The sequence below is a fragment of the Rattus rattus genome, chromosome 4 (assembly GCF_011064425.1).
Source record: "Rattus rattus isolate New Zealand chromosome 4, Rrattus_CSIRO_v1, whole genome shotgun sequence".
Taxonomy (NCBI): domain Eukaryota; kingdom Metazoa; phylum Chordata; class Mammalia; order Rodentia; family Muridae; genus Rattus; species Rattus rattus.
In genome coordinates, this window is record NC_046157.1 from 18442819 (window position 1) to 18456555 (window position 13737).

The 13737-nt window shown below is 43.1% G+C and overlaps 1 protein-coding gene across 2 annotated transcripts in view; it reads left to right on the top strand.

The window, feature by feature from the left end:
- Slc12a8 (solute carrier family 12 member 8) overlaps positions 1-11162 on the top strand; it is a 126162-nt gene extending 115000 nt beyond the window's left edge. For both annotated transcript variants that reach the window (XM_032900144.1, XM_032900145.1), the window contains 2 exons: positions 5799-5859; positions 10732-11162. In XM_032900144.1, the coding sequence (XP_032756035.1) occupies positions 5799-5859; positions 10732-10894 (224 nt within the window). In that variant the 3' untranslated portion in view covers positions 10895-11162. The remainder of the gene's footprint in view (positions 1-5798; positions 5860-10731) is intronic.
- Positions 11163-13737: the final 2575 nt, after the last annotated feature.

A 13737-nucleotide genomic window follows, 5' to 3' on the forward strand; every position in this document is an offset into this window, starting at 1 on the left:
ACATGGTAGAAAGGTGAAACTAACTCCTTTAAGGTCAAAGTTATCCTTTGACCTCCACACAAGTACTGTAGCAGGTGTGTGTGTCTGTCTGTCTGTGTCTGTGTCTGTGTCTGTGTGTGTATATACATGGAAAAATAAAAAAATAAATATAATTCTAAAAATTTAAAGCATATAAAGACAGAAAAGAGTAAAAATAAGTATAATAAGGATTATTTATTGATAATAATAAAGACATGACATGTGATGTCATGGGCATCAAAAATGCAAAGAAAGCAGGTTCCAGGCCAGCCTGAGCTACACAAAGAACAACAGTGATCTACAGAAGCCCATCTATATTGATCATCACAGTCTTAACATCCCTAATTAAATGACAACTAAATAAGAAAGTGTGGCCCAACTGTATGTTGCCTACAAGAAACTTCTTTTAATTGATGAATTTATTTTTGCAGTTCCGGAGATCAAACCCAGAGCCTGTGTACACTATGAAAATGCTTTGCCCTTGAACTACATCCACAGCTAAAGAAATCTGTTTTAGATTTAAAAAGCAGGGGTTGGGGATTTAGCTCAGTGGTAGAGTGCTTGCCTAGCAAACGCAAGGCCCTGGGTTCGGTCCCCAGCTCCGAAAAAAAGAAAAAGAAAAAAAAGCAAACAAATAGGTTACAAATAAAAAAGATTTGAAAATATATACCAGACTACCTCCGATCAAAATATAACCACTAGAGTAGCTTCATTAATATCAAGGTAGGCTTCAGAGGAAAGCTGTTGCCAATGATCAAGTGGGTCACTTGATAAAGATGAGGGGAGAAACTCATGAAGAAAATATAATAAACCTTAACTTTTCATGCCCTTAAAAACAGAACTTTAACCAGGTATTTGTGGCACAAGCTTTTAATCTCAGGAGGCAGAGGCAGGCAGATCTCTATGAGTTTGAGACCAGCCTGGTCTACAGAGTGAGTTCCAGGGCAGCCAGGGCTACATAGAGAAACCCTGTCTCAGAAAACCAGCCAACCAACCAAAACAAAACAGAACAAAGCAACAACAAAAACAACAAAATGAAACAACCAGAGCTTATGAGTACATGAATGCAGAATCTTATAGAATGAAGAAAAGAATAGAAAAGGTCATACCACATAGATTTCAGCATCTGCCTCCCAGTATTTGACACATGTAGAAATAAGGTTAGCAAGGCCACAGAAGACTTGAGCAGTACTGTCAACAGACTTGCCCTAATCGTTATCGAATTCACATTCTTTTCAGTATCAGGAAACACGAGGATATAACAGGATACAAATGTTTCTGTAAATTTAAAAGCATTCAGCTCAATTGAATAAAATATTTCTCTGAAGGGGGAAATCATCAGAAATAAATAACAGGAAGATACTAGGAAAATCGTCTAATATTTAGATGCTAAAGAGTGCTAAATAACTAAGAACAGTGAGTAAGCTATAGAAACTAGCAGGTTTCAAAGATGAAAACAACTGAAACCAAATATGCAGAATATCAAAAATGTAAGGTATAGATAACATCATCAAAGAAGAGAGTTTTCAAAATATTGATCTCAGACCTCAGCTTTGAACTAAAAAATTAGAAAAAAAGAAAAGAGGAGGAGGAGAGGAAAATTAAACCGAAAGTAGCAGTGGTGGTAAGGGTGGGAATGGGACAAGGACATAATAAATATCATAATGAAAATCAAATAGATACAAAACAAGAAAGAAATGAACACCAACTATGGTAGTTACTTTACATGACCATGTTCCCCATGATGGTCAAGTAGCCCAGAACAGCGTTCCACATGTTAACGAGGTACTTAGAAACCCTGAGGGTTTAGCCAATAAGCTTCCCCTCCCGGACAATCTTTCCTGTAAAAGGTATTTAATCTCTGGTCCTCCCTAAGGAGGTAGTATGCACACATTTTCTTCAATGAACAACCAGTAAACAGTTTGGAGCCAAGCTCTTTCATCAAGAACCACTGAGGGGAGCATGGAGAAGGCCTTCTGACTACCTAGAGGTGCTGTCTGAGCCTTCCACAGAAGGCCCCTCTGTGCTCTCAGACACCCACTGCCAAGCTAAGGATAATCTCCAGTGAGCTAAGTTGAGGTTCCCATTTCCCTGACCCGGGTTCCTCATCCTCAGCTAGCAGCCCCCCAACTCTGTTCCAGCTGCACCTGGATGTTTCCTTCCAGACTCTAGCAGCGACTAGATGCCAGGAGTTTGGGAGCCCTGGTACAGCCACATCACTGGTCTGTGGACCCCTGACACTTCCTTCCCAACTCCTCTGTGTGGTTTCCCATTGGTGACTGGAAGCCAGGGCACATAATTTATATTTCCTCTCTACAATAAAACAATTCAAAAGATATATTAACAGCTGTGTAAGACTCCATTGTGTAAATGTACTGTTTTCATTACTCCTTCATCGGTTGCTGGACATCCAGGCTGTTTCTATTTCCTGGCTATTGTACATTCACACAGTGGAATATTAGACAGCCATTAAAGATGAAACTATGGACTGCACAGGTAAATGAATAGAACTGGAATCATTGTGAGGTAACCCAGACGAAGAAAGACAAACGTTACATGTTTTCTCTTTTATAGAGATGTTAGCTTGAACTCTAGATTCGTGGGATTCATTTGAAGTACCCATGGAGATTAGGAAAGTAGTAAGGGGCCATTGGGGGTGTGCTTTTAAGAAAGGTGACATAGAATAGAGTGATATAAAGGAGGAAAAGAGAATAAGGGAACAGGAAGGGTTAAATGAAATAGGAGATGGGAGGGCAGGGTGGATGAAGGATTATGGGGAAAGAATAACACTTTAAAAAATTCTAACTATTGTAAAGACTTCATAAAATATACACATAGACATATAAAATAGTTTAAAACAGAATATGATGGGATACTATTCCAACAAAGTACCACATGCTAGCAAATAATAACCCCAGTACCAGAATGGATTACCTCCTTTTGAATCATTGGCCAGTAAGGTCCCATAGACCCTCAAACATTATAGGTGATTTCCACTGTTCTTTGTTACCCTCTAGAATAACCTGCTAGCTTTCATGGTGCTGGAAGGTGTTCTGTGTGCTACTGGAAGAAAAAAGTAACCATTACCTCCACCCAGCTGCAAACCCTATAAGCTACAGTATTAACTAACCCAGCAGGATATGCCCATTAGGGAAATAATGGTACAAATGTCATGAGAGTGAATAACCACTTTCTGATTGACCTAAAGTCCACTCCATGAAATGGAAGCAGCTTGTGGAACTGTAATGGGACCAAGAACCTGTGGATAGATGGTTAGGGAGAGGCACAGTGCACACACGGGGCGGTCCACAACCTCCTTCAGCTCCAGGCTGAGGGATTCAGTGTCCTCATCTGCCCTGAACTCATGTGAGCACACCCACATACATAGACATTGTTAAAAATAAAAATGAAATATTTTTAAAAGATGTGTTGGAGAACTAGAGTGTTTGCATAGTCTGCCCAAGGTTCTGTCCTGGGTTCAGTCCCTAGCAACACACACACACACACATACACACACACACACACACACACACACACACACACACACACACACACACATGTACACGCACACCTTTAACCCCCAAACTTGGGAAGCAGAGGCAGGTAGATCTCTGGATTCAGGCCCAGTCCTATCTATGTTTCTGGGACCTTTTTCAGAAAACTGTATGATGCTCCAATTTAAAATAAAGCAATTAATATCACCAAGTGTGGTGGTACATATCTTCAATCCCAACACCCAGGAGACAGACACAAGTAGATTGCTGTGAGGTCATGGCTAGCCTAGTCTACATAGTGAGTTCCAGGCCAGCTAGAGCTACATAGTTAGACCCTACTCTCGAAAGGAAAAAAAGTAATTACTATCAAGTCCTAACTGAAAAGTTCTTCAAATTTACAGTATATGTATTTATACAGAAATGCATTTTAGATATATCTAAAGGAAAAGAATGTACTAAGAATAATGTCTTAGAAACCAGTAATGCTAGGAAGAGGGCCTATATAATTTAATTTTATTGATAGAATATATTTTAATTAACATAATGATTATATCACTGATTGCTTCACCTTAAGAAATTTAAATATTTTCCCAGAAATCCAATCACAGTAAAGTATGAATTAAATTTCAGGCCAGTGTCTATAATTTAGATAATTTAGAATTTAAGAGATCTCATTAGTAAGATCGGTTAATCGTTCTTATTTTGCAGCTTCTTATAGAGCATATATTGATTATCTGAATATATTAGGAGTCTCTTCTCTGAGATTACATACACTAAGGTAGACCGGTATTATTTATTCTGTTTTACTGCAGGAGCCCTGCAGGATACCAAGATAAGATTTTAACAGAAGCATCTTAAAATACTGCTGATGTCTTGATCATACATTAAACAGGATCTGACAAGTCAATTTCAACTATATCTATGCAATTGAGGGATGCTTTCTTTTTTTCTGGTTCTTTGCGACAGGGTTTCTCTGTGTAGCCTTAGTTGTCCTGAAACTCAGTCTGTAGGCTTGAACTCACAAAGATCCACCTGCCTCTGCCTCCTGAGTGCTAGCCTTAAAGGTGTGTACCCCCATGCCTGGCTGAGAAATGTATTTTCTAAAAATAAGTTTGATTAATTTTTCCAAAGTTATACATAATTTGAGCTAAGTGTTTGGAATGCAGAGAAAGGAAGGCCATTAAATTCAAGGCTAGCGTGGGCTAGAGTGAAAACCTGTCTCGGTGGGTGGATTATATATACCTTACCATGCCAAGATTGTGGTGGTTTGAATGAAATGTCCCTCCCTCATAGTCTTGGGTGTTTGAATACTCCATCCCAGTTGGTGGTTCTGTTTGGGTTAGGGTTAGGAGGTGTAGCCTTGCTGGGAGAAGTATGTCACTAGGCATGGGCTTTGAGGTTTCTGAGGCCATGCAAGATTTTAAAGCCATATGCTGGTCCCAGTTTGATTTCTCAGCTTCCTGACTGTGTTTAAGGTGTGAGCTCTCAGCTTGCTGCTCCAGATGCCCTGCCTGCCTGCTGCTATGCTTCCATGCAGTGATACATACATACATACATACACACATATTGTATATACATACACACAATTATATATACACATATATAAACATATGTAATATATAATATAATACAACATAGCTATATATAATAACCATAAATATACAATATCATATAATTATTATACCATATATAATTATTGTTAAATAATAGATAAATATATCTATTTCACTATTTATGTATATTTAAGGTTGAACTTTTCTCAGGTCACTGTGCCATACACAAAGGTTATTTGGGCAGTAACAGAAACAAACAGAACCCCTCACTTCAGACATTTCTGTACGCCGTGCTAAACCCTGTGAGGTTGTAGGAATGAAAATCCCCGTTGCCTGTCCTCAGAGTGTATGGTCTTAGCGGAGGGTTTTCACAGCAAGCATTTAACACACACAGATGTGAATGGGGGAATGAGTGCCTTGAAATGTGTTTTCATTCCTAAGACAAAAGTCAGCCAGTCCTCTTCTCTTGTCCTGACAGTAGGCTCCATCCAGTCTCCTCCTAAGACGTTTGTAGTTTAGATATGAGTATTTGGAAACCAGACATGAGTATGAGTCAGGCTGTAAGACAGAGAATGTTGTTTGGTTTGAGTGGAAAAGTGTGCTCCTTCTGTGTATGTACATGCACATGAAAGCTGTGTGTGTTTAGGGGTGTGCAAGCCCTTGATGAAGCTGGGGGTTCAAGATGTCTAATTTTGTGGAATCCTCAAAACTCATGCCCATCCCTTCTCCGCAGGATCAGCATCAAACTTCAGCTTTTTCCAATGGATGAAGTCCGTCTTGGTCCCCTCCTGCAGGTCTGTGCCCACTGGGGCTGGTACAAGGAGGGATGAGTGCCCCAGAGGCTTGGGAGGACCGTGTGGTCTCGCTCCTGGCTGAACTTGGGCCTGTGGTGTGGGACCTGACAATGGAGAAGATCTGTGAGGTTGGCACTTTCTCCTCACTGTTCCCCTCACTTGGTACCCAGCACCTGCTCCACACTGATTCACCACACTCAGGACCCGGCACTTGTCCATCACTATCGTCCACACTCAGTACCCAGCACTTGTCCATCACTGTCGTCCACACTCAGTACCCAGCACTTGTCCGTCACTGTCGTCCACACTCAGTACCCAGCACGTGGCCCTCTCCTTCTACCACACCTCTTCCCAGCTTCAGCTCATCAGAGACTCCTCCAGGCTCATAGCCCCTTCCCTTCATGCCCTCTGTCCTCATGAGCCACGCCCTCATTTAGAATCTGACTACTGAGTGACAGGTCACCGGAGTTGTTCTCAGTGAGTTTACAGTCAAAAGAACACATTCCCACCAATACTTAATCACACCCAAGATCAAAGCTCAAGGGACTGTGAAACTGGATCTCCTGCTTCTCATCTCAGAACAGAGATAGTTGGTGTCACTGTACTGCAGATGGACACTCTAGTCAAGTATGACCGTAAATGAAAGGCCGTGGGGGCTGTTGGGACTGCCACACAACACACACACACACACACACACACACACACACACAGAGAGAGAGAGAGAGAGAGAGAGAGAGAGAGAGAGAGAGAGAGAGAGAGAAGGCATCGCTCCCATGAACTCTTCCCTGCGATTCCTTCCCACTCTAATAGGAAGCCAGAACATTCTCATCCTTTAAGACCTCAGGGTTCTGGGAACTTCTTTCTCCTGTCGCTTTTCAGTAGCAGCAGAAGCCAGAGCTGGGCTCCGGGGTTTATTTGGTTGCATCGTGATGGTTTGACTTTGAAACTCTAGATGTCTAGTTTATGCTCGCCAATACCTGCACCTCCCGCACCTGGATGTTGCTAATGAAGCTCAGGAAGGTGCACTCCCTTGCATGCTTTGGTTTTTAAATTCTGTGTATTGGAGAGGGAAGTATATGCACATGAGCGTAGGTGCCCTAGGAGGCTGGAGTTGTAAGATTTCTCTGCAGCTGGAGTTATAGCTGCCCAACTTGGGTGCTGGGAGGAGAACTACAAGAGCAGTACAATCTCTCAACCACTGAGCCATCATCTCTCCAGCCCATACCCTAGAGCATCCTTTTTGAGATAGCTCTTTGCCAATAGTGGAAATCTGTTCAAGTTGACACAAGAAGTGAGAGTTTGGTGCTTGGGATGACGAAGAAAAGGGTGTAGGGGCATGGAACCAAAGGGAGGAGTTGAGAGAGTTGGAGGAATGGCCTGAAAATGTTTTCAACTGCATTACATGTCCTTGGAGCTGTGGTAGATGAGGGGTAGCCTCTGCCTCCCACCTTGTCTGAGGCATGAGGCTGGGTGGCTCAGGTCACAGCATATGGACATAGATTTCTTTCCCCCACAACCTAGTACTGACAGAACGTAGATAAAGTGGAATAGGTTTGGCATAGAAGCTGCCTACAAACATTTGAGCTTCAAATGTGTGGGTGGGGATATTCAGCATAATTTGATTTACGAGAATATATTTAGTCATTTCTGGCTTGAAAGCCTAAGAAATGGCCACAGAGTTCACCACGGTTCCTTTAGCTGTACTCTGAATTACTGAAATGTCATCTCCAAGGTCACTGCAGGCCACTGTATTAGGAGGGTGCTCCTAGGAAAAGGCAGCCCTTTGGTTGGACAGAAGTTAGTCCAACCACATGACTCCTTGCTCAGGGCGTGGCTCTGGACTAGTGAAGTGGACTGTGGAGCCTTGGCCAAGTCAGCATCAAAGTTGTTGGCCACGCCACGACTCCTGGGTGTGTTTTGTGATGATTTAGATGAGGGAAGGGCCAAGAAGTGGCTTAAAAATAGAAACTGGTAGCCCGTGCTTTCTGCTCTGTAATTTTGACTTTTTTCAAGAATGTCCTCCAAACCGAAGGCGAGTCGCAGTTAAGTGTGTTTGGGTGAAGGATTTGGCTATGTTCTGTTCTCTATTATGTCCGTACATCACGGTTACTCTGTGAGGTTAACCTGGAGCCCTAGCAACCGTCCAGACGAGGGTTCTGCAGCAATTCTAGGAAGCTGAGTTCCCTAAATCCGGAAGGATGTGTGGGTTTTCCTGTTTTGTTTTGCTGTTTTTGTTTGTTTGTTATGTTGTGTTTTGTGTGGGTTGTTTGTTCGTTTTGGCCACCTCTGTTTGGCAGGTCCTACCCTTCTAGAGGCAAATTCAGTTTTTAGGAGCTTTGAACCCAACTAATTTAGATTCATGTGACCTGACACTTGGCCAGGGTCCCCTGAAGCTGCTGCTGCTTCAGTTCTACAGATGCGCGGCCTCAGGCCTCTCTGTTAGCATCACTCTTTAGATCTTGTTTAACATTCCTGATTTTGAGCTCTTGAACACCATTCTGAGTGAAGTAGCTGATTCTTTTGGGGGGAAGATGTTCAGCTAGAATCTGTACCTCTGTGGGAACTCAAGGACTAACAAGCTGTGGACCCGCCATGGAGGGGCGAGACAACAGAGGCCTGTGGAGACAGAGGCATCCTGAGGCCACGAACTGAAGAGGGACATAGCTGAGAGCAGCTCTGCCTTCTGCAGCTGCTAACACCTTCACACTAACTTCACCTAACTCTGGCACAGCGTGGGACACGGTCTTCACTAGTGTGTCCAGCAGGATGTATGTGCAGAGACTGTACCAGTAGACTCCAAATCTCGGCTTCTCTTGGCCTTTACTACTTTGGAACCCAAACCGCTTAGCTGCTTGCTGAGTAACCTTGGTACCCTAGAAACAACTGTTCACTCAACTTCCTTCCTTTATTCCTTCCTTCCTTTCTTCTTTCCTTCCTTCCTTCTTTCCTTCCTTCCTTCCTTCCCTCCTTCCTTCCTTCCTTTTTTCCTTTTTTCCTCCTCCTTCTTTTTCTTCCTTCTTTCTCCTTCTTTCTTCCTTCCTTTATTCCTTCCTTCCTTCCTTCCTTCCTTCCTCCTTCTTTCCTTCCTTTATTCCTTCCTTCTTTCCTTCCTTCTTTCTTTCCTTCCTTTTTTCCTTCCTTCCTTCCTTCCATAGAATATCTTTTATTTGATAGTTTCATAATTATGAGGGCACTAATCCTGTAAGCGCAATTGTTAAGAAGGCAGTTTGACCACATGTCCTTCTGTAGCAGAACAACGGGTAGTGAGTTCCTTGTGCACCATGTCTTAATTCTTTTCCGCATCCTCCGGGTGTGCATACAACCACCACGTTTTGCTTTCTGTTTCATGTCTGTTTTTGTGTAAAAAATAACACTGAGTCCAATTACAGTGCTTCCTGGTCGGAATTTTGATTTTCAAAAAAAAAACACACCATTTGCATTGACCAGGAGAGATGATCCTGCACCTTTTATTTACTGAGCTCAGGAGCAGTGGCTTTCATTCTGTGTCTGAAGGACCCAAACCTCTGAATCTAATCCCTCTTCCCAACAGCCCCTCCCTGTTCATTTCTGCTCCATCATTATTACCTTTCTGCTCCTCCAGCCTTGTTCACCAACCATGTGACAGGGATGGATGGATGTGTCGTTCCTTCCAAGGGACTGAATGCTCAGTAGATGCTTAAGGTGACTGGCTGAAATGAATGTCTAGGCGAACTGGCTGAGACTCGAAATGTCTATAAACAGCCATTTTGACCAGGTTTGTCGTTTTGATTATATGATTTAACTGAAAAAGGTGCATTTTTTTTTGATCACTAAACTGTACCAGAGAGAAGCTTATAGAACTACCGCATAAGGTGCTGAGGATGAAGGGGGATAGCTGAAACTAACTTTCCTGTGTTTGATTCTCCATATTAATAATGCTTGATTTTGTTATCCTTTCCTAGAATGGAGAGGCAGTTTGACAGAATGACTGGCAGGCAAATGTCTTTAGCAGAACAACTGGGTAGTGAGATCGTCCTTTCCAAATGTTGGGTGGATGGTTCTGTTTATTTTAAGAACCTTTTGTAAAAGCCAGGGATTGCTACTTTTCCTTTCCTTTTTTTGTATCCTTCTTAGATATAGTAATACATCAGGCCTTCAGATAGATTGGCAACTTACTCTTAAAAAATTTTTATGTCATTGGGGTTTATGCTGTTGAAAATTGTACCAAGTCTTAATTTTTCTTTGATGGGTTTTGCGAGGCCTGTAACTTAATCCGAAGCATTTGGTTGCCCCCATATCTAGATCATTTACTAGAGGACTTGGTGACAGGGCCCCTTTACTATTGCAACACAGGCTGAGCAAACGCTTCAATTTTACAGACAAGACACTGTCCAGAAGGTGGTTTTGTGCGAGGCAGGGTGATCAGGCAGATAAGGTTGGATTCCTGGGGATGACCACTGATATCTGTTCTCCTGCAGCCTGTGTAACACCTCAACTTTCTTTCTAACGAACCCAAGCAGTTTCTCTTTCCACTCCTCTCCGGTCTGTAGCTTTGTCTCTCCATTCTCTCATTCGACAAGAGAACAAAGAAAAGTTACAGGGCTCTCTCAAAACTGTCTTTAGTGTGGTCATCCCTTATTAGAAGGTTTTATAGTGTTCCACTTACAAATGGTAAATATTGCCCTCTTGACTTCACTTGATACTGTATCTCCTACTTCAAGTTCACAGACTGTTGTAGTTTCCCAACGATTATGTTTTAAATATTTAAAGGCATCGTAAGTGTTAGTACAGCTGCCGTTTGCACAACATCTCTATCTGGGACGGACTGGCTTCCATAATTCACCTCCACCTCTTCTTCCCTTCTCTCCATCCTGTGTCTGTCTCTCCCTGAAGGAGCCTGAGATCCACCCGGGAGCAAATCATCTTGGCACCGTCCCCAGCCAAGGTTGACATGGCAATGACTCAGCTTACCCAGGACAATGCAGACTTCGCCACCCGAGATCGTTACCACCGCTCTTCCTTCCTGAGTCGGGAACAGCTGATGCCTCCCTATTAGACCCTCGCTGGAGCCCTCCTTTCTAGAAGCTGCTGTGGAGATGAGGGATCCAAACCTCAGAACCTTTGGAAGTTGCTTCTACCAATAAGAAATCCCAAGACTGGTCTTCCCACCACAGCCTTGGACACCGGAAATCACATTCCAGACACTAGGCATGGCCATGGCTTCCACGTGCTTGAAGAGCCCACAGGCCACCAGGATAATGTAAAAAAAACAAAATGAGAGTTCTTATTCTAAGAGCCATAATAAATACTTCTTTTTAATTTTATTGTTTTATTTTATTATTTTTTTAATATATATATTGTAGCCATTTTCAGACACACCAGATGAGGGCATGGGATCCCATTACAGATGGTTGTGAGCCACTGTGTGGTTGCTGGGAATTGAACTCAGGACCTCTGGAAGACTAGTCAGTGCTCTTAACTGCTAAGCCATCTCTCCAGCCCCCTCTCCTGTTTTACTTATTTTTTTTCTTTTCCTATTTGTTTTTATTTATTTATTTATTTATTTTATTAACTTGAGTATTTCTTATTTACATTTCGAGTGTTATTCCCTTTCCCAGTTTCCGGGCCAACATCCCCCTAACCCCTCCCCTCCCCTTCTTTATGGGTGTTCCTCCCCATCCTCCCCCATTGCTGCCCTCCCAACAATCACATCACTGGGGTTCAGTCTTAGCAGGACCCAGGGCTTCCCCTTCCACTGGTGCTCTTACTAGGATATTCATTGCTACCTATGAGGTCAGAGTCCAGGGTCAGTCCATGTATAGTCTTTTAGGTAGTGGCTTAGTCCCTGGAAGCTCTGGTTGGCTGGCATTGTTGTTCATATGGGGTCTCGAGCCCCTTAAAGCTCTTCCAGTTCTTTCTCTGATTCTTTCAACGGGGGTCCTGTTCTCAGTTCAGTGGTTTGCTGCTGGCATTCACCTATGTATTTGCTGTATTCTGGCTGTGTCTCTCAGGAGATCTACAGCTCCTGTCGGCCTGCACTTCTTTTGCTTCATCCATCTTGTCTAATTGGGTGGCTGTATATGTATGGGCCACATGTGGGGCAGGCTCTGAATGGGTGTTCCTTCTGCCTCTGTTCTAAACTTTGCCTCCTATTCCTCCCAAGGGTATTCTTGTTCCTTTAAAGAAGGAGTGAAGCATTCACATTTGATCATCCGTCTTGAGTTTCATGTGTTCTATGCATCTAGGGTAATTCAAGCATTTGGACTAATAGCCACTTATCAATGAGTGCATACCATGTGTTTTACTTATTTTTTAGTGTATACTACACTCCCATGGTTCCAAGCCACAAAATATAATCATACACCAGTGAAAACCACCTTCTCCTCCTTGGTTCTCGTCTGCTTGGTGCCCATCCCCCATCAGAAGGGCAACTACTTCTCACACCTACAGCACCACCTCTTTACACACAGGAAAGGGGGTTCTTATCCTAGCCTTTTCATCTGCAAATGCAGCTCTGTATACACATGTCCTGCATCCTGCTTTTCTCCCTTAATCTGCCATGGAAGCATTTCCATGAAGATGCTTATTTACACAGTTTCCTCGTTATGTCTTGATGTCTGAATGTGCCTTCATTTATATGCTCAGCCTCACGATGACAGCATTTTGATTCATTCTGATATTTTGCTATTACAGCCACTTCTGCGATGAGTCATTATGTTTGTGTGCACAGTCGTGAAGGATACCTGCAGATAAATTCGCAGAAGGAGAATTGCAAGGATGAGTGGGGGTGTGCATTTGTAAGAAATGTCTTTTAGTTAAAAAGTCCAATACTACGACAAGGCATGATAGTCACCTGGAATCCCAGGACTTGTGAGATGGAGACAGGAGAATCAAAAGTTTGAAGCCAAGCTGGATTGTACAGTGAGACCCTAAATCACAGGGTAGGGAGAGAAGTTACTATGAATTGCCTAACAGTATATCAAAAATATGAGTAGTCCAACTCCAACACCTTCACAGCTATTTTGTGCTATGAATGGCACCAGACGATGACAGGACTGTTGGTTCTTCTGTGGGCTAGGCCTGGCACTTAACACAAGCATCCTGCATTGTAGGCCAGGCACCTCATCCAGCCCCTCACCCAGGCTCCAGTTCCACAGCTGGGTGTAGAGGGGTGGACTGCTGGCTCACCTCAGACTCTTTCATACATTCTCCTGAGATGCCGTGCTAACCTTTTCTGTCGCACATGTTCAAAGTGACACATCCGGGATTTGGAAGAGTCATGGGCTCCACATCTTTAACAGGGCCCTACACAATTCAGTGCTGGGTGTACTGTGGACACATTTTGTAGAGCACCTGTGTGTTGGATAGGCAGTGTAGAGTAGGTGAGGTCTGAGAAGGGCCCGAGGGGTCGGCTAGGTCTTATAACCTTCTTTTCTAGAAAGCAAGCTCTCATTCAGGATGGCTGGAAATGACCAGGCTTTGCTTAAGGAATAAGTGTCTTAGCACTTTCAGGCATATTTAAAGAATGCAGACTTTGGGTTGGAAGCAACACCACAAAAGGGGCCAGCAAGATGGCCTAGTGGGGGCACAAGCTGCCATGCCTGACCACTTGAGTTCTATCTCCAGAATCCACAAGGTAGAAGTGCTGTACTTTTTCAACACACACACACACACACACACACACACACACACACACACACGATTTTGTGAATTTTTTTAAAGGACACAGTTTGGAGAGATAGCTCAGTGGTCAGGAATACTTCTTTCTCTTCCAGAATCCCCAGGCTCAATTCTCAGTACCTATGTGTTATCCCACAACCGTCCTTAACTCCATTTCTAGAGAATCAGAGACCCTCTACTGGCCTCTGCAGGCACCAAAGAATGTAATATATAGCCATA